The sequence below is a fragment of the Aythya ferina genome (assembly GCF_964211825.1).
Source record: "Aythya ferina genome assembly, chromosome: 14".
Lineage (NCBI taxonomy): Eukaryota > Metazoa > Chordata > Aves > Anseriformes > Anatidae > Aythya > Aythya ferina.
In genome coordinates, this window is record NC_140312.1 from 3404086 (window position 1) to 3431259 (window position 27174).

Below are 27174 nucleotides of genomic sequence, written 5' to 3' on the forward strand. Positions count from 1 at the left end.
TGGAGAACAACCTCAACACAAAATAAAAACGAATCAGAGGATACATTCCACAATGGACAAAAATGGTTCATCTTTTATGGCTTACAACACAATGATCTGGTTACCGAATGATAGAAGAAAGATGCAGTTTTACTTAATAAAATTTTGTATGGCAAACTAAAGGCAGATTTCAAGATAAAAGACCAAATTAATTTATTGAATTGTCTCTTTAAATGAGTTGTCTCTTTAAACAGGTAAGTATTTGTATTAAACCACCCCATGTCCTCCCAAAGCATATTCACAGGGAAAAAAGGATCATTGACTTATAGCTTTTAATTAAAGCATCATTCGTTATTATGCAGCATTAACTTTTGTAAACAAAAAAAAACAAAAAAAACCAACAAAATAAAACAAAGCAGAACAAAACACAAAGCAACTACTATAATCAAATGTCTAAAGTAGGTTTTGATTAAAATATATAAATCCTTCACAACAGGAATGAAGAGGGATGCCCTTCAGAAGAGCCGGTTCATTCTTAAAATAATTTCACTTTTGGCAACAGATTAGCAGTACCAGTTATGCTGTCTGTGAATAAGGTGAGATAAATTACAAGCACACAGGCTTTCCTTCTATTTGAATATTTAATTACATAGGCACAAAGACTCATTCATGTATTTTTAAAGTGTTCTAGAAGTAGTTTCAAAGAATTTATTTCTTCAAAAACTAATATCACACACCCCCACATGTGCTCAGTAGGGAAATACCAATTGTACCTAGATGTTTTGGGGAAAAAGGGGGTGGTGGGAAGGGCTATTCCCTAAGCAGCACTGAAAATAGGTATTCATTTATAAAAATGTAGAAGCATACCTTCTGGCCAAGAAACAGACTTTTTGTGGACAGGACCGTGAAACCATCTGCAGGAGTTCCCTCTGTTGTACTGTCAGCACTGGCTGATTTGCTCACTTCTCCCTGCTTCTTCTTCCAAAAATATAGTTAATTAGTTAACTCAAGACTAAGAGAAAAACACTGTTTAATAACACTAAGATATAAGACATGCCATACATGCTTACCAGGCAATAAAATGTCAGTACAGAAACTGGCATTTGGATTTTATCCTTAAGTCTAAAGTAACTGCTAAGAACTGAAGGAATCAATAACAAAACCAACCTCAAAGTCTGCATATCTATGCATGTGCTTTTCTTGTCTATGATTGTCCCGTAAATAGCGTACTGTTGTCTTAAATGTTGTAGGAAAAATATAAACAACCACACATTTTTAACAGCTTTCTGAAGACTTGTGTACAAAAAAAACCCAGCCAAACAAAAACCCCTACATATCTATGTGTGGGCAGACGCTTGTTCTAAGGTTAAAACTGGCTTGTCAGAGTGCAAATTTTGTCCCTCTGTGAAGGGAGGTGATTACAGGTTTCCCAAACAGTTTTAGAAATATGGTTTTGAAATCCGTCTGACCTTAGAGCTAATGTCAGAAGAATACTTCTACTTTCCACCTGCCTAACAATAAGAAAGAGTGAACAACTTTCTGTCTTGCTTAACCTGATCACTTTCCTTTATCTCCAGGAAAACTGTAGAGGTGGAGTCCCCTCAATCATTCATTTTTATTTTTTTATTTTTAAACAGAAGTAAAATGATAGGCTTCAGGAATGCATTGATTTATTGAATAAGAATGAGAATAAGAACATTTTGATAAGGATGCATCATGAAGACAGTGAATTGACTGTTGCAGTTACCAACTCAAGTGGTGCCAAAAATCATTTTCAATAACACTACTACTTGTGATTTCATATAAACGTTTGTTGCCTCAGCAATATCTATACTGAAGCTAAAAGCACACCTGAATCACTAAGCAAGCCAATGTTATCCTGTTCTTCCTTTCCAAAGCATATAAACTAAATCTGTGGCAGACCAACTAAGATGACTGATGCAAAGGTATGTTGGTGCTTCTAGGAGCTGAAGCCATGTTTTACTTTACACAATTGTTTTGAAAATTAGATTTTCAGGGGTCTTATTTCAATTCCCCTGGAATTTACTGTTAGCTGAATACCAATATAGTAAGCAGACAATGCAGTTTATTGTATGGAAGAAAAACAGAACCCCACAACAGACTTCCTGCTTTTGTAATCAAGCAGGAAAAAAAAAAATCCAGATTTAGGAAAATTATTAGTGCTTGGTTATTAGAAACACTGAACTTGAGATGTCAGCTTCTAGGTGTTCTAAAAGGGAAAATTAAATTCAACAGTTCAAAAAACAAAGAGTGAAACAATCAGAAGTCTCTAAGTAAACAATAACAGAGACATACAGCATGAATATAGAAGCTTTGTTTGAAGGCAACATTTTCAAATACACTGTTAATTTCAGGTAAAATATATGTACTTTTCTTCCTACTTTCATAACCTATTGCTTTGCAATAGTTTTGCAGAAGGAATTATCCTTGATTACACATGCACACATTAGAAAGATTCTCTACTCCTACAAACTGAAACTAAAAATGGAAAAAAGGCAGTTACACGTTCTTTCTAGCTTTCTAGCATAAGAAAAATCATATTTTGGTCCTCTTGTTCTTTCTGTCACCTCCACACTTCCTTCTGAATTAGTTTAATTTCTTCCTCAGAGTTAAAAACACCAAGTCTAAACACTGAGGAGTCTTGCCTGCCTGCCCTGCAGACCTGTGCTGCTACTTCCACCTACCCTAGGTACTGGGCTGCACTCCTCCTTTGGCATTTGCTTGTACTGCTACTGAAATCCCTGAACTACCCTACATGATGCTCTCTACAGCTACTATGACTGAATTTGTTTGTGTTTCAAATAAACTGATTACTCTACCTTGGATTTCCTTGCCCCTTTCTTGCCGCCTGTTTTCTTTGATACAGTTTTTTTCTGTGATGGAGACTTTGCCTTCTTTGCTGGAGGTGGAGTGATGATGGCTTCCAGTTTTCCTTTTGACCCCCGCTTCTTTGCCAACAGCTCTGGGTGAATATTGGGTAACACTCCACCACTGGCTATGGTGACCCCTTTCAATAGCTAATAAAAAATAAAAGTTGTAGATGACAAATTCCAGCATTTACTCACCAATAAACAGAAAATGGCATTTACTGCAAATTTTGTACATTGCCTTGAGTTTTAACCAATTATTTTATGTTTCTCCACATATATCTTTGAAGAGAGACACGAAACGTGTGAAATATCAGAAAAAGTTGATCATATACTAAGGTGTAACTGTAAAGGGAATATATATTCCTCTTGTACATATGCTTGTTACTGTGAATGTCACTTGGGCTCACAAGAGAGCTGTTTCTTCACTTAGCTGTGAAGCCATGCAATGAAGACTTACCCAGCTACTAGAAAACAGGCTGCCCTGCAATGCCTTCATGTCTGTGGCTGGGGCTGCCCTGTTTTTTGAGGGATGGGGCCCTGAAAGTCCATGGTACAGGACTGCAATAGGTACCATGCTGTGGGCAATGCAATATTATGTTTTTGTTGCTGAGTTTTCTTGAGCGGGCATTTTTTTAAAACAGAAATTAGTTCTTAGAAAAAGAAACTTCAAATGGAGGGTAACATTTATACAAATCTCTATACCTGGAAGTCTTTCTTCAAAAAAATCTTTATGTAGTTGAAGAAAAGCTGATCAATACTCAAAAGTGTGCAGTTCATTCAAGCCTTTAAAAGCAGAGGTGAAATAAATCATGTTCTGCATTTAAAACCACTTTAATCCATTTTTTAAAAACATCTAATTGGGACTAATTCAGTTTTAGGAAGGATACAAATGGTGATATCAAAGTCCCTCAGGTATTCCCACCTTCTGATTCATGGTTACTGCTCCCCAACCACAACCCACTGAGGCTCTGAGCTTACAAAAGAATGATGAACGGAAAATATTAGCAATTTTCAGGCAGAAGGAGGATGGTTTGGGGATTTTTTTTCTGCTCCATCATGATACATAGGGTTGGAAAAAGTGTCTTTTTAGGTGTATTTTTACAACACCTCACACAAAGAGACATTAATCCTAGCCAGTGCCTCTGGCTGCCACCACAACACTATAATAATAATGCCTGAATTATTTTTTGGCTAAGTTAGACATCTTGAAATTTGCAAAGGACACAGACTTGCAAGAGTTCCAGAGCTCTTCATTCTGTGGTTGTCATGACAGACTTCAGTAGGAATGGGATAGGTCCCACTGAGTCCTAAGCTGCTTAAGGGGAAGACAAAAACCAACCAAAGAAGTATGTACAAGATTCCACCACTTCTCTACAGAGCTTTTAACAATGTTCCAGTCTTTAACAGAAGTGGCTGTAATAGTGCAAGCAAATGTCACACTAGAGCTCCCTTGCATTTTCACACATTTTAAGTGTCCTGAAATACGTAATTAAGCTGAGTGCTCTACTTAGTTACATAGCGAGTGTGCTAGCGAGTGAATGAGCTGTTTCCTGGTGGGCTGTTCAATAAGCAGAGGTCTTGAGTTACTATTCAGCTATATGGAAAGACAATTTAAAAAGCCCTGAAGGAAATCCCGGCCCCCACACAGTGGGGTTTTTTCTTACCTGATTTAATTCTTCATCATTTGCTACAGCCAACAGGATGTGTCTAGGAGTTACTCGACCCTTCTTGTTGTCCCTTGCTGCATTTCCAGCCAATTCCAGAATTTCCGCTGGGGGAAAAAAAAAAAAAAAAAAAGCAAGCCCCTTTTAATTACATTGTGATCATTAAGAAAAATCAGTATGTGTTATTTAGCATTCAAGCAAAAAAGGTATCTGATTTGTATGGTACTCCTCACTGCCACAAAATACACTGAATGAGGCATCTAACCCTAAAATTTTTATTTGCTTTTTTATGTAGAATCACTGATGGCAGAATGCACACATTAAGTCCTATGGTCTAAACTACAAACTATGTTTTTATATATATATATATATTTATATATATATTTGTCCTTTTAACGCAGTTCCTCTAGATTTTGGACTTTTCAGTGTTCTTCTCAAGGTTACTGTGTGTTTATTTCCTGCAATCCCCCTTCTACAAGGGATCCCCCTACTCTACAAGGGTACTAGATGTAAAAAATCTTTATTTTTTTCTCAAACCTGTCACAAATACGACTTCTGGCTTGCATTGCTTCTATTTTTTTTTTTATTACTGGAGAAGCTCCTATTCTCAGTTCCTTCTTTGTAACATTACAGAAGCAACGTCCAAGTTAGGGTACTAAAAATACAAACTCAGTTGCTACACGGACTTAATGATTTTCTGTCTCTTGAGAAGATGTTCTTGTCCAGAAGAGGTAATTGATAAGTCACGTTTGTTTGTTCCTTGTAGATCATCCTTTTAGAAAAAATCTCCACTCCTGACAAATTATGTTTAACAGGTGTGCATATGATGACTGTTATCGAATTAGGAAAGATTAACTTGCTCTCCTGTAAGGATCTGTGAAGTGCAAGGCTGGAGCTTTACCTGCTAACTTATCTGTCTTCAACAAAACAAGCCTTAGGCAAAGACCAAAATTAATTACAAGAAAGTCTGGGGAACAGTAAAAAAAGATGGCATATGTTTATTTGACTTTGCAATTACATGCTGTTGCTGTCTCCATTATACAAAACCTTTTCATCCTCTGCATAAGCCTCTGTTTCACTATTTTGGTATACTACCTTCTGTAAACCTGTAAACTTTTGGAGAAAAAGAAGAAAAAAATAAATGAAAATGCCCGTTTATACATATATATATATATATATATACACACACACACACACACACACATATATATAAAACATGAAAATAAGTTAAAATTTAACATCAGAACTAGTGTATGAAATTGGTTTCATGTTTAACAACTGACTACACCATGAAAGCCCTACAAGCTTGCTTTAGAGACAAATAGAAGTAAATTAGGACAGTAATCTTGAAGTGAAAGCCTAGAATCAAAGGCCAGGCAACCACATGCCTTTACTGCAACACACAGTAAATCTTCAGCAGTACTAGCACAGACTATGGCTTCTTGTTAGACTGAGTTTAACATGATTCACCAATCAGTTTTCATCCTAAGTCCTATAATAAGCTAGTTGTGACACCTACTGTAAAACTTCCAGCTGCTTCTGGATGCTCTGCAGTTGAGTTTCATGGTAGGCCTTTGATATTTTTGTGTGCTTTCCAGTGCACAATTTACTGTATTACAGGGCAAGACAGAATACAAAACTAAGCCCCCAGAAGTACCTCTTACAATGTTTCAAGCTGACAAGAATTACTTTATTTTTAAAGCAGGATTAACAGAGTAAGGTCAACCTGACTACGCTTTCCACACCTCCAAAGAACAGAATTAAGCTGGCATAATCCTTTTCACGTACTTCTTACAAGCTGCAGCTCAGACATTTGAGGTCTAGCTTGCATTCGGCAGGGCACGCAGCTGCCTGTAGTGATAGTAGACATTCAAAATCTCATTCAGAAGACCCGTGTCACATTCAGAAGGACAAGCTGTGCTCTGGGGTACACCCTGCACATCCCCACTGACCTCAGAAGCTTCTGTGTCACTGCAATAACATCTCCATCTCTCCAGAGCAGGACTTGTTTTGTTTGCATCTCAGACTTTACTGCTGGCTGCAAAGCAAGGGAAGGCTTTGCCACAAACAGCAGCCTACTTTGCAGTTTGCCCCTGCTTCCCCCACCTCTCCGCTTCTTTACTGTGTCAGGCAGGGCTGAACAGTCGGGCCGTGTTATTCTCTGCAACCGATCAGCATAACTATGCAGACAGGTCATTTCGTAACTAAAGGGCCTAAGAAAGTGTTACGCCTGTAAAGCACAGAGGAATGTTTTATTTGTTCCTCATAAAACTAAAATGTCTGCCCTGTACAGTGGAGAACTGTTCTTCTAAGTGCTAAGCCCTCTTCCTTGGACAGGAAACTCATTTTGAAATTACAGTTTTCTAATGGTCCTTTAGGGAAGTTGAGGTACCCCACTTCCTCTGCAGGAACAGAACGCTTTGCAATGGTGTCGAGGACCACAAAAGAGGAGCTTTGGGAGAAGAGGAGGAGGGCACGGAGGGGGGAATTTTTCCTCTGGCCTCCTCCTCACAGCTCTCCAACAATAACCGAGCACTGCTGGGGCGTGCAGAGAGCAGCAAAACTACGCCGGGTGAACAAATCTGACCAAATGGGGACTCTCAAAGGGGCTGACGCCAATACAGGCAGCAATGTTTTGATTTATCACTGACAGAGACAAAACTGACCCAAACCCAGCAGATCTGAGCACTTATAAATGCTGAAATGAAGACTTTCTGGATCCGGATGGGATCCGAACTACTCGGCTGGAGAGGACGTGCGGCCAACTTTCCTTTCACATCTGTTTTATGCTACTTCAGCTCCAAGGATTTAAATGGTGTTCCAGCCATGTTTGAAACCAATCTTAAATGAGATGAAAATCTAGCTTGCTCTGTAAGGGAGAATCCGCTTTTCAGAATAATCTCTCTGGATTTAGGCATGTAGCTGAAAGAGGAGTAGGTGGGAAAAGGTATTTAAAATTGAGATTGGACCTGAATTCTCTGGTCAGACCCTTCTCTGGGGCAGCTTTGGAAGTTACTTTCCACCAGATTCAAAGCTTTGAGTCATGAAAGAGTGAAACCTTACCTTTACCTTCCTTAAAGGTAACTTTCCAACAGTAGGAAAAAAGTGTGCAGCATCCCTGGACAGAGAGCATCAATAGACTGGGACACAGGCAGTCAAATGGAGGGCCCAATGCATTGATTTTTCTCCTCTCTCTTTAATACTGTAGCAAGTTTAATGATTTAATTACATCTAAGTTTGCAATTTATAAACACAAACCAATTTAAGTCTACCTGAATATGCAAACCAGTAAATATCAATCACCTACGAGAATTCACAACAAATTGATACTCAAAACTCAACTCACACAACTGAACATAGTCAACATAGAAAGCTTTGTTTTTGTCAAAGTAAAAAAATCTTAAGACCTTCCATGATGTCAGGAGTTACTTGGCACGTACACATCCAGCCAGAAGACCAAAACAATATAGTTTTAAAAAAGTGAGAGCTCACAAAAAGGATGCAAGTAAGTTGTATAACGTCTATTCCACTCCTTTCACATATTTACTCCACACTAGGGAATAATTGTACCACCACCACTCAGGCAAGAGGCAGCTATGAGATACTTTACTGAAGATTCTTCTTAATTCCTAAATTCTTCGTAATTCTTCTTAAATTTGAAGAAAATATAAACGTATTTCAATATTATAAGCTTTCCTAAGAACATTTCTTTGATTTTTACTTACTGAAATCTCAGGTTAACTAGAAAAGATACTCTTCATGTTTGACTTACCAATGACTTTTTCTGTGCTATTAAGTATATTTCAAAAAAGCAGAACAACATGCATTGCTTTAACTGCAAATGTAAGGAAAAGTTTAGTAATAAGCTGTGGAAAGCATATAATTAGGAAAGAAATAACTAAGTAGGAACGTAATGTCAGCATGTGATAGATTCACGTATGAATTACTTCTACATTGCAAGTATAAACACACTAGTTTGATTCAAAATACACGATTATACTTCATATTTTTCTTTTCTATCTTTAAAATAAATGGTTAAAGTGGGAAGAAAATCTAATGTTAGGAAATTTTCTCATAAAAATTAACTTAAACGTTGTCATTTATATCAAGTGAAAAAATTCTTTGCAATGTTTGGAACTAGGCAAATGGATGTTGGTAACAATAACTGGTCTAAGCCTCTTCTCAGCACTTGAACAAAAGCAGTTTTGTGTTTTTTTTTTTTCTCCTGAGCTTTTTAAAGCTCAGTTAAACATTTTAAAAGGAGAAAACAGGTTGTGTATCTCTGTACTGAAGCCTGAGATAAGACCACAGGAAAAGCTGTTCAAGGCATTTCCTACTTAAACACAACCAAGAAGTGTTAGAAGTCTCCACTGATACCTCATCCTAAAGCAAATTTCCAGAACAAGTTCCTCATCCTTTACTTGGAGACTTCTCTCCTCTGATCATCTCTGGACATCCCACAGAGCTCCCAAATTCACTATCTGTACTTCCCTATTTCACAGTGGCACTGCTGCGCCTTGAGTACTGCTGTTTTGGTGTTTCACAACACTTGCAGATTTTGGGACAAGAACTCAACACTGAGGTTAAAATAAAGTAAATTACTATTAGAACCTAAAGCAGGCACATTACCAACTGCAGACCTATATGGAAACAAAAGTAACTGCATTCTTCTGCCACTTGTATAGAACACACCAGCTCAGTCATCCTAATTTTCAAAGTATTACTGGTCATTACTGACTAAAAAGCTTAAATGACAAAGCCTCCAGCTTAGCATGCATTTTAGGCTGTATTGCTTCCTAAATGTAAATGTTCAATCTGGTCTGAGTTCATCCCAAAATTATTATTTTATTTTTTGGGGGGTTTACGTCTTGAGCTAAACCACCGCTGTTTGCATCGAATCCTTTTGTCCACCTTTTCTTCCGGGAGATGAAATCATAGCTTTGAAAATTAAGCTCTTAACAACTAACAGGTGACGTGTTGACACAAAGCCAATTTCTGAACACAAAAGTTCCAACAAGGAACAAGTCCGGGGTCTCTGAAAAATTTTGAAGCCTCTCCTCAAAATAAAATTGAGAACAATATCCAGAAATGAAAGCAAAATGAAATGTTGATACAATTCCATTGAGAAAACGTGCACTTACTACAAAGCCAGCTACATGACAAGGAGTCTGTTTATTGTACTTTAAATTAATCATCCTTCCATCAGCGTTTTATTGACTTCAGAATCATTTTACATGATTCCGGAAGGTTTTAACCCAATCAACCCCAATCAACCAAGATTGTTAAGAGTTTCCTGCATTCTTCTCTCTGTGTATTCCACCCAATCCCCCTGGAATCTGCAGCCCTAACAGTGAAGGCAGAATCATTTAATAACACTTTCCCTCGTATGCATTCCAGTAAAACAGTTCTCAGCCTCGGTTCAAAGTCATGGAAATTTGATGCAGTGAAAATCAATTCAAGAAATTTTACTGCTTTGAACAAGCCTTGATGAAACCTCAACTCTCAACAGAGCAATCATTCTCTTAGGATGCGATAAAAAAAAATCACTTCAGTTTTTAGTCTCTGAGCTGTATCGAAACTAGGCCCCTCGAAGGAGAAACTGTTAACTTTGCCAAGTTATTGTAAGTTTTGCTTTTCTGTGAGGCAGATGACAGACTGCTGTTTACATAAAATCCAAGTTCAGGCCACAAAAGCCACTTCCACTTAGAGCCTTCTGATCTGACTCACACTTCTTTTCAGCTCTTTTCTCATTTCCACACTTTAATACAATCCGTTACTTTTTTTTTTTTTTTTGGTAGGAGATCTAACGCTATTTAACTTCCTTTTTTTTTTTTTTTTTTTTTTTAATTCTTGGTTAAATATTGATCTGTAAAATGTATGAGTTCACTTTCTGATGAAACTTGAAAATGAACCTCAATCTCAAATGAACTTAAATCTCAAATGTTATTTATTATAACAGTCACACTGAGAACTGATTTAAAAAGTGATAGCCTATTCCTTCTCCACTGACTTAAAGAATCCTATCCAACCCAAATTAACCCTTTTGTTTCTGTGGAGCTTCCTCTACCCAGCATTTTACACTTTGCTGTTACTGCTAACAGTTTACATATGTTTTAGAAATACACTCAAACATGATTAATTTAACTGCTGCCAGACGTCACTTGATCAAATGCAGCACGTATGCTTTGGTCTGGCTGTTACAGAGCGCAGGAGACTACTGATGTCTTCTGACTTGGTCCTCACTTAGTCTTTGACCTTTGCAGGCACACGTTAGGAACCTGCATTTCCAAACATTAAAGAAGTCAAGTGGCAGCTGACAATCATCTGCTGACACTCCGTGAGCACGAATAATGTTATTAAGCAAAGAAAAGGAGGAGAGGGCTTCATATTGAAATTCTGGATTTTACTCAAGTGGCTCCAAACCCTGGGCAGAGGAGGGATGGTTACATATAGCAGGGGTGCGTGCAGCCAAGCCCACGTAAAGAGAAGAAAAGCATCCAAGTCACTATCAAGGACTCTACAAAACAACGACCTGATGCAATCCATATATGCTGTGCTCTTGTTGTTGTAGCATAGTCATTTCAGCAAGACCTGGCAGATGGTGATGATGGTTGTATTAGATACCGCCTCTGACAGCAGAGGAGGTAGGTTTCCAAATTTATTATTGAAAATACTACGACTCATTAAATTGCTGTTGTCGCTAAGTCCTTTCACCACTCCAAGCCTCTGTTTTTTGTATCAAGATGGCAATGGAAGTCATAATAAATACATGCATCTGCACACAAATACAACTATTATTATTTAGAAGAAAAATAGTTGCAAATCTTTCTCTCTATTACTTTGTGGAAGCAGTACAGGAGAGACTATACAGAATATTCAAAAATGTGTGTGTTTTTTTTTTTTTAAAATCTATGCCTGGAGAATATATCATGTAAAATGTTCTATTACGTTGAGTGTTCAAGGGTAGTCTAATCTAGCTATAATTTCATCAGAGCAAAAAAAATGCATCTAACCTGATAACCTGTCCCCTGCCAGTGCCCAACTGCAGATTCTCCGGAGGATTCAAGGAACTGGCAAACTTAAAAAGCAATTTTTCAAGAACACTACCAGACATCTGCAGCTTAGGGGCTTCTGAAGCTAGAAATGCTATCTTCATGTGCATCTCCCAATGGAATTTATTTCGATAGATGTGTCTAATTGTTTTCTGCAACCATTCAGATTTCTGGAATCCATAACATCTTGCAATAACAAGCCTCACTACATCACAGACATTTTTGCAATTTGGAGGAAAAGTACCTCCTGTTTATTTAAAAAATACTCTATTTCACTGCAGAACCCCTATATTTATTTCTTCCCTGAGGAAGTTTATGTCAAGGGCAGAGCATTTCATCTGACTGCACCTAACAATCTATATGGAATTTCATCCCTGAAAGAAAATTAGGGATAAATACAGTGTGGAAAAGAAGACTGAAGACCCAAGGCAAAAATATAACGTGAACAGAGTTCAGGCATTCTTATAGAATCCCTATGGAAAAAAAAAAAAGAAAAAAAGCATTCTTACAATACTTGATGAAAGAACCTCTAAACTGAAAAAAGCTGAGGAAAAAAACTAGCTTTTACATGTGATGTCATAAAAAAACAGCTGACATATTCAAGTGAAAATTAATATTACTCTTTTAAACTCTCCATCAAAGTTCATAAAAGTCTGTTGCTATACACTGCTGAAAACCTGTTTCATAGCCCTGAGCCAAGATCCCTTCAAATTGTGAACTCCCATATAAATTCCAACCCTGAAGATTAGCTGCTTGCAACTGGACCGCTGTTATATACCTCAGACATTCAAGAACAAAAAATAAATGCAGCACCCGTTCTGAGGACAGAATAAAGAAACTTATCATGAACTAATGAAAGCATTTACATGCATGGCTGTAATGTCGACAGGGTTAAAAACACCACGTGTATTTTATTTCAGTGTGCTATTACTGCTAATTTCTCGCAGCAATATTCTGTATTACTTCATGTGGTGTACAAGGTGGGGTTAACAAGGAGACCGTGTCAGAGAAGGAAGGCCTGAAGGAATGACCAGCGATGCTACCAGCTCTCTTGTCTAATGGGACTGTGGCAGTTACCCCAAGTTCTTTCCACTTCAACTGTAACACACATTTCTTAGAAAACAAATCCAACATACATTTTTAAATTGCCTACGACAAATTGAATTTATCAATGGTAAAGTACAGCTTTTAAATTACATATTTAATTTCTCATCTAGCATTATGCCCATTTCAACCCTCACAGGGAATTTCTGTTGGTGTGTTCTTCAGTCTGGCATGAGTTTTCTGCAACACCCTTTCCCCTTATGCACTTTTGAATGATGATTGTACCACTATTAAATTGAACAGTAACTTAGGCAAATAAAGAGACGTAACGTTAGTAGAATTCTATGTTTTCTCTTTATTCTACATCTAAGAATATTAAAATGTAACCAGAATTTAACAGTTATCAATGGGGTAAAGTTATTCATGATTAAGATGTAAAAACAAAAAAGCCCCAACAACCCTAACCTACCATTCTGTACATTTTCTCAATATGACACACCACAATGCAAATTTTGATATTTACCCTTCTGAAATAAATATCTGCACTGGCTAATCAGGATGCATTGCAAGGGCTTTTGTTTTGTGGCAATACTTTCACTTATTTTTCATCAACCCTGATCTGTGTGGCTTGGAGAAGACAGTGGGACCCTGACCTGGCAAGTCATGTTGTGTAAACTCAGCTTCTGTAACTAGAAGAGCCAATGAAATTTATGGGACTACAAGCTAAGACAGGCACATGCTTAAGTGTTTACAGGTCTGTAGCCAAAGGAAGTCTTATCAGTGAAAGAAAACTCCTCATTTACATACATCTGAAGCAGACTAATTCATGCCTTTATTAGTTCAGAAAGAAAGTTAACCACTCAAATGATAACAGTGCAAAGTTTTAAATCTAAAGTGGCATTTCTTGAAAGCATAGCTGTGAATCTCACCTCTGTTAAGAAAATGACTCAAGCCCTACATAAAAGAGAAATCTTACAAAGGAGATTTCTGTAATGGTATTTTTCAAAGGTCTCTGTGACCCTGCTGTATTTTAGGCCCAGTATTAATCCATGTTAAAAACACCCTGCATCTGAAGAGGTAGTTTCATGCTTGCTTAAATAGAGCATGGGTCCTACAAGCCCCTTAATTTATTTTAAACCTCTTCTGGGACACAGTTTGTGGCACAACACTGTAATAGGGATTAGCGTTTCTAAAGCTGCCTGTTTAAATAGAAGAAATGTATCCTGGTAGTGAATACGTTTCAACTGTATCAAATAGATACTGTCAATTAATTCCCTTCTTAAATTTCATTACTCCCTAAAGCCCGCTATTATGTTGTCTAAAAATGTCTGGAACTTCAATCTGCTTTTAACCTAATGTTTTGTTTTTTAGCATGGCCCTCTGAGCTACCCCTCTGCCTCAAAGCAGTTGAGCAGTACTTCTGCTTTGACAAACAGGGCAAAGCATTGTTTTCCTCTGTGACCCTGTAAAAATGTTCAGCAGCGAGCAGAACACGAGAGGTGAACAGCAGTTCAAGCTGATTAGCTTGCACGTTGGAAAGTGAGCATCTGAAGCGAGCAGTTAAACTTACTGCATTCGGGAAGGACTTGCATTTTGCAGCCAATCGGCAGCTGGCCTAAGAAAGTTTTCCACATCGAAAATTAATCAAGATGAAAATGCAACGAGCTGAGCTCCAGCACATGAACCTCCATTAAGGGATTCTGGTGACATCAGTAAGCCTGAAAACAAAAACTCGGGTAAGCACCAGAATGCCTCAGATGCAATTTCTAACCTTGGGACTGAAAAGGTGCTTAGTTTACATTTTGACAAAATACATGATCAACAATACACAATGGGCAATAAAATCCCACTGGAAAAAAAGTCTAATGGAGAAAACAGACATTTTTCTCCTACCTTACTTCAGTAAGTACAGAACAAATATAAATCAAAGTCTTATTTCTTCTGTATTTCTGTTCTCCTGCTGTTTTATAAACTTCTCCTTCTCCTTATTTGCTATGACATTTTGGCAAATGAAAATTATTTACAGCATAGAGAAAGTGACTGGGGGCAGGGGGAGCAGAAATCGCTTGCAGGCCTGGTTCTTGCTACCTCTAAATACACTCAAGAGATTTTTCTTTTTTTTTTTTCCGAGGGCAAATGAGTGTCTTTTAGTAAGAGAGTTTGGACTATGCTGTAACCTCTGCAAGCTATAGGTCTGAAGGAAAGATAAGTGTTTAGTTGTAGGGCTGGATCAGTTCTGCCAAATAAAAACCATACATCATCAGAGCTGCTACGATGCCCCAAATGAAGTCTGACCTATTGACTGACTCAGTATTTTATTTGATATTAACTGATGTGTACTACTTTGCAGAGAAAATAAGGAGTGGCTGTAGTTTTCCAAACTACATGTATGGGGAAACATGCAATGAACAATTGTAAGGAAAGCGCCACAATAAGGAAAGACAACAGAAGGAACTAGTAACACTGAACTTCTTGCCAGTTTAAACTAGTTAATAATGCTTAAGACTAGTTCTATAGCAGAAGCAGAAACTAGTCAATTACTCTATGTCATCTCTCTACAAGATAGGCAGCACTGCATGAACTGTTACTGCCAAGAAGAAACAAGAACCACACGTTATAGTCCATCATCCACGCTATTCCTCCAGGGTAAAGAAAGGAAGTATGTCCACTTGCTTCAATGCTGGTAAAACACAAATATGCGTGGCACAGCAAACATGAAAAGTTTTTAGTTTACAGCAGCTGAAGCAGCCAAACTAATTTCATGTGCTAAAACAGTACAGATTCCTTCTCTTGGAGCTATACAGTACACAAACATGCTAATACCAAGGCACGAGAAGGACATAAATGTAGTTTGAAAAGCACTTTGTTAAGCAGAGACTGAAGCAGGGCTTAAAGTCCAAATGGACACACACACTACAAGAAGCTGCAGAGTGTGTATTTTCACTTTTTGATGAATAGCAGCGTATATATGGTAACAGGAAGCTACCTTCAAAGGAAAAAGCAGATAAAGCCATACCCGCAGATGGATCCAGAACAGAACTGTAAGTCTGAACAGCTGGAAGTGTTATAAAAGTTCAAATCCCAAGCTGAATCAAAAAAAAAAAAAAAAAAAATCCCAGATCTGAGCACATTATGGCCTAATTTCAGATTTACATCCAGAGTTAAACTTTCGCACAGGCCAGCAAAATTTAGCACCTCATCTTCTAAAGGATTAAAGCCAGTGCCATATTCTGTACACACATGAACTAGTTTTCAAACCTTAGTGGGTTCCTTCCTATTAGGTCACGTTTCTGTCATTTCCCTTCCAAAGATCTTCTTTCCTGCAACTGCTTTTGATATTTTATGTTTCTCCTCTCCTTCCTGGATGCACAGGATTGCTTTTTTGATTTAGCCAGTTTATTATACCACTTTGCAGGGTGTCATTTCTATTAGGTCACATTCCTCCTTTTATTTTGAAAAGGTTCAAACACTTTCATTTAGCCTCAGATCAGGTGCTGACACGAGCATCCTTGAAAACTCTCCCATAAAGAAGTCAAGATTTCTCTGGTTTCGTGAAATAATAACTGCCAAGAAGTTAAAAAATTAAATAACACCACACAGAAGAAAGATGTCTAAGCATCCCATTTCCAGGAAGAGTTTCTGAATCATACTGAAAACAATGAGTTACTTGAACTTCAGAAAATATACTCATTATTAAAGGTTAATAAATTAAGCTATATAGTGTAAAAGACTTAAAGAATGGTGGAAAAAAGTCACCAGATTGAAACAGTCATAAAACAAAACTATTACTAACTCAATAAGTATTTATGTTTTTGAGATGTATCTATGTGTAACAATGAAAGAAAATGTTGAAGTACAGGATCCTCAGATCCTTTTTTTTTTTTGGGGGGGGGGGAACGGCAATACAAAAAGTTTAAAAGTGTTCTGAGGGAGATGAACAGAGGTACCTTCCCCCATAGCTCTTCTTCTTCTTCCTCCCCCCTTTTTTATTTCCTGAAGGAGTGATGGGTATACATTTATTTATTTTAAATCTGCTCAACCAGTTTCCCAGGATGCATGGCAGTTAAAGAAACACCTCTATTTCCCCAGCTTATTCTCTGCTGCCTAAACTGAGAAAACCTTTAAATCAAAGGGTTAACCAATAACATGTGCTGCTCATTAGCAGTGCCTTGAGCTCACCTGTACTGTTCTGTTTCTTTAAAAGGGCAGTATTCAAAGCCCCATTCACCCTAAGAAGCATTTTATTTGAGTTGTTATTGCTCTAAGCAGGAACCTAGCTGAAGGAAATGTTAATTTTTAAGGCCATCTATGAAGTTTAAAAGCATTCTTTTAGAGAAAAGGCTCAAATAAATAAAACTGTGAACATGAACAAGTGAAGAAAAGTCTGATGGCTTAGAAAATAATGTAATATAAATACCTTACAGAAATCAAGTATTCTTAATTATTCTCTGATGTTACCAATCTTCGTCTTTAGGGTTGGAAGCTTTATAGAAAACAAGCCTATTTCTATCCTTCATTGTCAATATAAATTATGAGGTGTATTTAAAATTGCCTTGAATGTGTATGATCATAGCTGTCAGACTCAGGTCACGTTATACATACTACATGCTTTGCTCAAATCAAAGTTAAAAAAAAACACAAAACTGATTACAGCTTAAAGACCCTGAAACACCTGCATCTGTTGCAACCAGAACACCGAAATGAGCAATTGCACTGTACAAAGAACTGCGTTATGAGACATGAGATCCAATACGAGCTTTTCTGTAGTCATGCTGATAGAACCTGTCTCCCAACACTCATCCATTTAGCGCTTTTGCTTTTTGCTAAATCCCTTGCTTACATGTTTGCAAGTCGATCTGGCCATGTGAATGCAACCTGAATTGATCCTTTATTCTTGTCCATTTTTTTCCAGAAAAAAAAAAGGTACTCCAAAAAAAGTCCATATGTTGATGCTATTGCAATTAGGGTTCATTTTCCTTCAGATGACTACTTCATATGCTCTTTTGTGGGGTAAATTTGCAATGTCTTAAGTCTTGTATGAGCAAAGAACTGCTATGTAATGCCCTTTACTTGCATATCTAGTTGCAAATCTAGGACAAAGCACTTTCTTCCATTGAAGTTTCTTTCTAAGCAGAGGACAAACAATACTTTCAGCCTCCAAGAGTGCATTGTGAAGATGGAATAATCATTTAACGTGTTCTCATTCAATTGTGATGAGAGAAACAGAAAAACGACTACAACCAAAAGCAAATAAGCTATGCTGATCTGTGGCAGATGAATAGTGTGCATTTACACACAGACCCCTTCAAACTGCAAACAGCCTACATAGTCTCAAAAATAATCTGCAAATTGGGGAAAACTGCTTAAATAACACTGTAGTAAGCTACCTTAGCACTGTGTAAACACTGAGGAGCTCTCCATTTAAAAGGAATGTATTCCCTTATCAATAATTATAACCCAAGCAAATCCACGAGGCACAAAATCAGAGCAGGAAGGACTGCAACACTGAAGGCCCAGTCCATACTCAGTGATGTCAGTAAGAATCCTTCTGACTGACAATGTGGAAAAGAGTGTTTACAACAGGTCAAAGCATAACAAATACTGCAATGCACAAAAGCCATCAAAGCTCTGAGGCAGGGGTAGCTGTACCTTAGTTTTGACTAAGATGCAGGACCAACATAGCCCTTACTTCAGCAGTAACGTTTCATTTAGTCTATAAATCAAAGGATCTGTTAATGCTTTCCCATTAGCATACTGTGCCAATTCAGTTTATGTTATTTCTTTCACTGTTTTCACTATTTCACATTGTTCTGCAAAACCTACCAGTCAGATATTCCAGTACAGCAGCCATGTACACTGGAGCACCTACACCAATTCTGTACTTCGGGTGGCCTTTCTTTATGTAACGCAGCATCCTTCCAACAGGGAATATGACCCCAGCCTTTGCAGAGCGCGAAGTCTTGGTTGACTTCTTCTTCCCACCCCTGCTGGACATTTTGGCTGTATTGGGTCTGGAACAACGCTCTATATATTAGGGAAAAGAAAAAGATAAAAGGTTATCAATAAGGAATACCACATTTAAATGATTTCAAATGGTAATCAGAGAAGCAACTTCACATAAATTGGCTTTGGAATTACTTTTCTGAAATTCCTAACGTGTTAAAACTGGCACCATTAGTGGAGCAAAGTGTGATAACCACCTAAGATGGAAAATAGAACTTTAGCATGAAGGCAGAGGATGCTTTCTGCAGGGAGAACTGTCATGAATCTCTGCTCTCCTGGAAAAACTGTTGATTTGGCATTTGAACAACCACGGTAGGACTGTTATACTCATGAATAACTATGTTCCCAACTAGGAAACCATACCCACACTAAGGTTCTTGTACATTTTATTTTATCTTCCTAAAAAAAAAAAAACACATGGATTTTCAAGGCTGTGTGGATTTACAGAACACAGACCTATGCATGGTAAACTACATTTCCTGTAAACTAAACACGTTTTTTAGAAAGACCTGAAATGAACCCCTTGAGATTCAAACCTACCAGCATCCAGCTATCTCCATGCTGAAGTTAATCAGATTCCTAGATGGCATGTTGCAGCAGTACAACCTTCTGTCTGCTATCTTTCCCTAATATAACAGTGGTCTAAACACCCAGCAGCTATCTGACAACTGCATCTCGGTTTATCTCTGTGAAGAAACCTGCTGCTGATACAGCTGTCAAATATTTTTTTCTCTCTTTGATTTCTGCTCAGGCTGTAATATAGAAACTGGCAAACCCAAAGAGGTGGAGATTTTGCAGACTCCCAAAGTGTCTTTGAAGGTTTAGGCAATGCACTGGGGTTTGAAATTACTGAGAAGGAGACTGTTCTCCCACTCCCTCCCTCCAGCATGTCTGAACTCTAGGGAAACCAGTGGTATACATCAGTGATACATCCTGGCTCTTTCCTGGATGCCCAAATTTTACCTGATATGAATGCAAAGTTGTTGTGTGTTTATATACTCAGCAGAAGCTCTCCAAGCCTGCTTTCCCATCACAGCACTTAGTTCTCTGTTTCCCTACTTTTTTTTCTCATGTTTATGCTGAATTCTCTCCTTCTCCATATGAACTTAACTGTATTTGCCAACCATCTGAATCCGTGATTGCGTGAACTCAGAATTAGGCAAAACAGGTTCACCAACTCTAATTTTGCAACTTCTGATCTGTACTGACATGTCCTGGAGTCTCTTAAACCTCAGTGAGTCACTGAGATACCGACTGCGTAAGTATCAAATCAAGACCACTCAGGATAAAAGAAGCTCACAAATTAAACATTTATTTTCCTTTCCACCTCCACACTTTACTCATCAAGGATTCTGTAACTGCACAGCACATTAAGTAAAATAAATGCAACAGGTTTATGGCTTGTTAAAAGTAAACAGAACAATCCCACCTTTTTAGCTCAGACAAAAGTCAGGCTATGTTTATGAAAGGGATGTCAAAAACCAGACAGGAAACTGGAAGTAGGAAGGCATCAAAAGCCCTGCTCCCCCTTCCCTTCACTGCAAACTCGGCTCTGTAACAGCTCTGACTCTGAAGAGGACATTTTCTTCCCTAGAGAAGCCTCCTAAACTGGAGCTCACAGCTGGTTTACAAACCTTTCAATTTAGCTGCATTTTGTCATCTTGTTAGCTCTGCCATTGTTCTGAGAATGGCTGGGTGGGGCTTTCACTTGGCTACGGGCTTTCTGCCTGTGAATTCTTATGGTCCATGCTCTGTTTTCAGCAGTGCTACAGATGTTTAGTCTCACAAACGTGAAGAAGTTCACTGAATTTAAGCAACAGGGAAGATGGGCATGAGAAACAGCTGTGCTTCTAGCCTCACCTGGAATTCCTTTGTTTTGTAACTGACAGGTGAATGACAAAAATCAGATATTTTCCAAGGGAAACCTGCAAGCCTTAAATGGTAAATTTATATTAATCATTTGTAATCGAGTTTTAGCTGTCACAATAAAGTACATTTTTAACACATAACACTTCCAAAAACAGGTCATTAATCCCTTGTGAAAATCCTTTCCATAGCTTTAGTGAGGATCCTGTTGCAGAACAGGGTAGCTTGGGGAAGAAAAAGCTGAAACTGAATGCCCTGCGTTAATTACAGACCCGACCTCCTAACTGGTATGAGTCTGAGAAGTGGGATGGGAACAATTAAACAATCTACTCGCACTTCTGCTGAGGGGAAAAAAAAGGAAGAAACAATTAAATTCAGTTGAGATGTTCCAAAAGGAACATATTTGTTCTGGACTGCCTATTTTCCCCAAAATCAGGATATAGAACTTGCACATTCCATGTAGAAGGAAGATGGGAAAAGAGTAGAAAAAGGAAGCAAATAATGGAGAAGTTCTGGGGCTTCTTGTCTCCCCTGAGCTGAGCAACTGGATTAGGTCTTTGAGAGTGACACAGATGTGAGCTCTCACAAAGCCTCTCTGCAGACAGCTGTGGTCTTGATCTATGGAATCCAGCTCACTGAGTTTATGGGATGGTCAGGCTAGCTGGAAGACAATATGGAAGTCCTTATTTCCTGATGTCCTTGGGTTTTTTTGTTTTCCCTTGGGAGAACGTCATCCACCTGTGACCTGCTACAACATTTGGATCAAAGCACGAGTAAAATACGGGGCGATATAGAATTATTGCTAAAGCAGCATGGGAGGAGCTGCCATAAATACAGCTCTCCCAGCCTAAAAATCCAAATGGAAGACATCCACAGATGGCCACAGTGTAACTGGCAACAGGAGGAGATGAAAGAGCACTGCCCTTTCATTTTCAGTTCCAAGAAAAAGATTATTCACAAAGTAAGGGAAGCAGTTCCTTTGTATGTAGAAACAAACAGTTACTGTGAATCACTGGCCCTGGATAAATATCATCTACTCAAAGTGATGCTAAGTTTGTTGTTAATGTAATTGTCTTTGATCATGCTCAACCAGTGTCCTTTATCAGGCTTGAGCAATACATTTTGCTTTTAGTTTCCATCGTTTTTGGAGATTGGGAAGTGTTCTCCCCTTTAACATGCTATTTTCTTCTTAATACCTTCAAGTTTCCTATCATCTGTAACCATCTAACACCTACCCATATATAAAACGGTATATTTTTTTCTTGTAAAAAACAATTATTTTACCTCTTCTACAAAATCTAGATGTTCATTTCCCCTTTTATTTTATACTGGTCACATTTCTCTCAATACTTAGGATGACCCTGGAAATATCCTGACACGATCCTCTCCTACTGTACGTTAAGGAGCTATCTAGTTGTAAGGTTATTTACGAAGAAAAACATTGCCCAAACCAGAAAGCCAGGGGCTTGCATACTGAACAAAGCAAGCACTTTTGTAACTTTTAATATTAAATGTAAAATGTGATAAAGTGAGTTTCAGAGCATCCTGCCTCAAGGACCCCATCCTTGCCAGATGTAAGGAATTGCTATGTCTTGACATACTGGGAGCAAAGGGAGGGAAATTCCAGTTAAGTTCTAAGCACCACTTTTCATTTTGCCAACTGCTTAATTTGGAAGGGGAAGGGAGAACCTGGAATGGAAGAGCTTTTCTGGGGCTTAATCTTGGATTTGGGATCATTACTTTACAGAACTTGCATGTCCTGCCTTTGAGCAGAGGGATGGATGGCCATGTGGGCTCTCAAAGACTTTTCTCCAGTTCTGGTTTTCTATGGCAAAAGAGAAGGAAAAGGAAAAAAGATTTCACTTGCAGAAACCGCAAAGAAATTTATTAGAGTTAAATGTAAAGAGCAGGGCAACAGATCAAAAACCAAAGAAAACTATGTGCCTTACATGTTTTCAAATGGTTTATCTTTGTAGCACCAGAAACTCTGGCTCACAGCCAACATTAATGAACCAGGGCTGTTTGCTGAGTCACTGCTAGCCAGCAGATGAGGGAGGCAGTGCTTGCCAAAGGGAGCTTTATCACATGTACCACAGCTCAGACAAGATTTGGGCAGGCAAAAAAAAAAAAAAAAAAAAAAATCCCAGTCAATGGACCAGCCTTTTCCTTTCTTACTCCTCTCTTGCCTTTGCAATGCAATTACTGAGAAATTCTGTCAAATGCTTAGCATCTTTAAAGGTTTGACAATAAAATGATATAGTTTCAAGGTGACAGTTCACAGAATTATCACTGGGATAATCATGGGATATCACTAAGAGGTAAACTTAGATAAGCCCACCTTTGACTCGGACTAAAATTTAATGCTGTGTTCTCCAGTGGCTCTGCTGTGCTTGGACATGGATTGCCGCAGCTGCAGAATGCAGCACCTGACTCACGGCCTTCTGAAAGCCTCTTAAAGGCTGTAGCAAGATTCACGCCACTTCCTAATGTTTCAAAATTTACAGAAACGAGAATGTGATGGTATTATGTTAGCACACAGCAAAGATTCTAACAAGGCTCCTCTGCTGTCATGTCTTTACAAGCCAGAAATAAGTAGCCTAAGAAACAAAATAAAATTCAGGTTTAGAAAAGAAATCGGCATAATTAATATTTTTCTGCTTGAAGCTGGCTGTTGGCCATAGCTTTCTGTATGAAGGTAGATACTCCACTACAACACTTTTAAATACCATCTACATTTAAAGGCCAAAGGCATCTGTTTTTCTGAAAGTTTACCATCAGATCGTTCTGGAGGTACTGACTGCACACCCCAGTCAAGTGATGCCTGGTTTCTGATAGCTCAGACACCACTTCATTAACTCAGTCACTCTGACCCTTTTATCCAGCAGTAGCAGTAAAAGAGCACTCACTATTAATAGTTTTCAGGTACTGCTTTTTAAATACTTAATAAATTACTTGATTTCCACTGCCGTCAGACAGGGATTGTTCTCCTCATGGGCTTACCTTGGTGTATTAACTGCACTCAGCAAACAGATGATTACATTTAGAGCTACAGCATCACATCTGTAAGTATAGGGGAATGCAGGAGACCATTACTACAACAGGACAAATACTAAAATTTAGTAATTATTTTTCTCCTCTTTCCTACACAGAGACTAAGCTGAAAAGTCCACTTTTGTATCACAAGGGCTTAACTGCAATGCTATTTTCTTTCCATTGTTTCAAAAGATTAACAAGTAAGTGCTGCCACTCCATCTTAAACCTATTTATGTACTGTAATAGCTGCTCACTGAACTCTCTCTGAAAAGGTACACTTGAATTTGCTTTGACAACTAATCTGCTCTGTTCTTGGCTAATCAGAAGCTAGTCTGACATATTTATAAAATGCACTGCTTACAGAGTCAGTAAAAAAAAAAAAGTCTCTAATAATGCTTGCCTAGCACTACAGTGTCTCAGGCTGTGACCGTGGTTTCTAGGTACTACAGTCATAAAAGAAGAGCTAATAACTCAGTAACTGTTTCGTCTGTCGTGATTTCAAATTTCAGCTTAAGTGCTTTATCAAAGAAGCAATTCTTTGTGGTCTGGAAGAGAGGAGTGAAACTGGTTGCACAACAGCTGTTCCAGCACTACAGTAATTTCTTATCTGCAAAGGTAGCAGTATACATTTATTTTCGCATGAAAACCTGAAAGAATACTCATCTACCAGTGCCCTCATGAGAATGCAGAGCAGGATGAAAAGAGGAATAACATTTTCACCAAATCTGTGTGCAAAACAGAATACTATTGCACAATTTTATTCAACTGGCAGAAGTCCCTACCCTCCACAATGGGTCTGAAACCTTGAAACAAATATCCTCTTAATGTGCAAATGTCCTCTCTGAACAGTGCTGGGAGTGTGACAAGAGTTTTAGCTGGGCACCCTGCCACCAATAGTCAGGAAAATGTAAATACAATTGTATTCGCTGACCGCTGTTGGGAGTGCTAGCATGAGAACAAGTCCAGTTGTGTGTTGTAGCTTTTTGTAGAGTAGGTAGGAAGTGTAAAATTTGGTACAGGACCTGAAATCACCAGACTGTTTATGAATCCGGTGTTCTGGAAAAATTGTTTCAAAGAACAGTTTGAGAACTTGTTTGCTACTTGACATTTTGGACAGCAGTGAGAACACAGTAAAGAATTCACATGGATGCTTCCAAATCCAAAAATTTAATGAAGATGTTGTACTTCTGAGGACAAGGAGTGCAAGAACTCAGCCCACAGATGGGGCCATGAGTGTTGTGCTTCTAGCATCACCCTTTTTGCAGCAAGGGCCACAAGCTGAATCCTGTCCATCTGCTCTTCTGGGTGGGTCTGGGCAAGGCACTGTAACAGCTCTGTGCTCAGAGAGGCTCTTGTTTACATCCCTCCCTAACAAATGAGGGAGCACTGCGCCTAGAACACTTCTTTTCCAAACTCACCTCTCAGAAGCACTGCGCTGACAAAGCCTAATGCTCACTGATCTGCCCCGGATCAATACTCTTCTTCCCAAGGGAGGCTCTCTCTGGAGGCTCTTTTTTTTTTCCTCTTGTGGCATCAATTACTGCTTCCTGCTTCTTTATCCCTACTTTGCCAGTTTGCAGTAGCAGGTTTTTCTTCCTGCTAATGCTGATCTATAAAGCAAGCAGTGCTTAAGCACTCTTCCTCTATTACCATCATTAGGCCAAATTATAGCCTTAACTATGACTTCTTCGATCAGTTATGGCTTAATTTGCACTATCAACATTTAGTTTTACTGGCAATCAGTACTCTATGCTTCATACACAACAAAACAAAGTTACTCTTTAGGAACCCAAGGGGCCTACAACATTTCAGCGTGCGAGGTTACAATATATAATACAGCAAGGTAACCTGCAACTGCTACCTGGCACACACAACCACCACCACAATGTAGCAACACAGCAAAATAACCTGGGAGAAAAGCAATGTAACTCCTTTCTTTCAGACCACTTTTAGAAATACACTCAGGAGTGGGCTAGGGACTGCTTGATACAAAATACATCACGTTCGATTGCTAAAATATGTTCGTGGAAGCAACTGTAATTGTCCTGTTCACGCCTGAACCTTTTAACTCAGTGCTGTGCCCAAGAACCCAGATTCGGGTTCCAGTAGCTGCTGACTTGCTGTTAGCTCCTTTACTTCGACCGACTCTCAGGAACGGGGGAGGCAGCGGATCTGCAAAGTTCCCCACAGACCTGTTGCTAAGTGACAGCCTCACATAGTCCTGGGGAAAAAACGGTCCTCTACTTCCACAGTCGAGAGAGAAATAACAAGCCTCACCCAAACCCCTCTCAACAGCCTTTTTCTTTCCATCAGTACAAACGAAGCAACCTGGCTTACACCACCGGGCTCGCAAACAAGCTGGCTCCAAACACCTGCTTCAGATGCGAACGCCCCGGCCTTCTGCAACTTACTTTGGGAGATCAGGATGGAAACCAAAGGATTTCAGGAGATGCGGGGTACGGAAGCAGCCGTTCCTGTGGCCGCCTGCTACGTGCACAACCGTGTCGGTCCCTGCCTAGGTCTGGGTGCTGTGCAAGATGCCCTAAGCCCCTACACCCACCTTTCCTCACAGCCCCTACCAGGGACAGCCCGCGGGGCTGCCGGGCTCCTGCAGGCAGACATATTGCAGCTACTGGGGAGGTGACAGCTCAGGAAATCACGAGGGGCCCCCTTTTCCAGCCGAAAACCGCTGTTCGCTCCCTCCTGGCTGCCTCTGACGGCTCTCAAAACGCCGCTCGGCTCCGTTTGATGCCGAAGCCGCTCGCCTTGGGCAGGTAACTTTTACGCCACGGGTTCCTCACCCGAAGCCGAGCCGGCTGCGGACACCTCCTGCTTCTCGTCGCCTGCAGCTGGCGGCGGTGGCTGCGGCTCCCCGGGGCCGGGAGCGCTGAGGCGAGGCCGGGACCCGCCGGGCCCAACGCCCCCCCCTCCCCCGGTGCAGCCCCCACCCCGCCCGCCGACCCCCCAAACCCCGCTGCCACCTCCACGCCGGCTCCCCCGGCCTGAGCAGCGCCAGGCCTCCGCAACCCGAGCGAGACCAACAAAAAAACCACCCAAATTCACCTCAAAACCAACACCCCCCCACCACCACCACCCCACACACACAGCCGCCTCAGCGAGGGGGCTGCCCCCCGGGACCCCTCCCCAGCACCACCACCACCACCACCACCGCCTCCTCCTCCTCCTCCTCCTCCTTCAGCGGTGCCGGCAGCGGCCCCAGCCCTCGGGGAAGGGCGGACTCGGCTCCCCCGTCCCCACACGCGGCCGCAGCCCCACGGCGGCGACTTACGGCGCGGTCCCGGCCGCAAGATGTCTGCCGGCGGCCGCCCCGCTCCCGCTGCCTGCGCTGCGCCCGCGGGGCCAACGGGAACGGCTGGGCGGGCTCCCACAGTGCCCCGCGCCGCGTCCCTCCCCTCCCCTCAGCCCCTGCCCTCAGCCCCTCCCCGCCTCCTCCGCCCCCCACGGGGACGCCCCCGGTCCCCTCGGTCCCTTCACGGTTCCCTCGCAGTCCCCTCACGGTCCCCTCACGGTCTCCTCACCGTCCACGGTCCCCTCAGCGCCGCCACCTTCGTCCCCTCTGCCGCCCACCCCCGTCTAAGCGGCGCCCGCCGGGCTGTGGAGGCGGCTCTCCCCGGTTCCCCT

General features: G+C 40.1%; 1 protein-coding gene across 10 annotated transcripts in view; it reads right to left on the minus strand.

Moving 5' to 3' along the window:
• The window catches only part of MACROH2A1 (macroH2A.1 histone), a 46315-nt gene extending 19391 nt beyond the window's left edge, over positions 1-26924 (minus strand). For 2 of the 10 annotated variants that reach the window (XM_084535942.1, XM_084535938.1), the window contains exons 1-6: positions 26822-26924; positions 23500-23559; positions 18454-18654; positions 4535-4641; positions 2820-3017; positions 847-954 (exon numbers count right to left, since the gene is read on the minus strand). In XM_084535942.1, the coding sequence (XP_084392068.1) occupies positions 847-954; positions 2820-3017; positions 4535-4641; positions 18454-18625 (585 nt within the window). In that variant the 5' untranslated portion in view covers positions 18626-18654; positions 23500-23559; positions 26822-26924. Of the gene's footprint in view, positions 1-846; positions 958-2819; positions 3018-4534; positions 4642-18453; positions 18655-20493; positions 20567-23499; positions 23560-26821 lie in introns of all 10 variants that reach the window. The other 8 variants (XM_084535940.1, XM_084535936.1, XM_084535941.1 and 5 more) reach the window with 6 other exon arrangements.
• Positions 26925-27174: the final 250 nt, after the last annotated feature.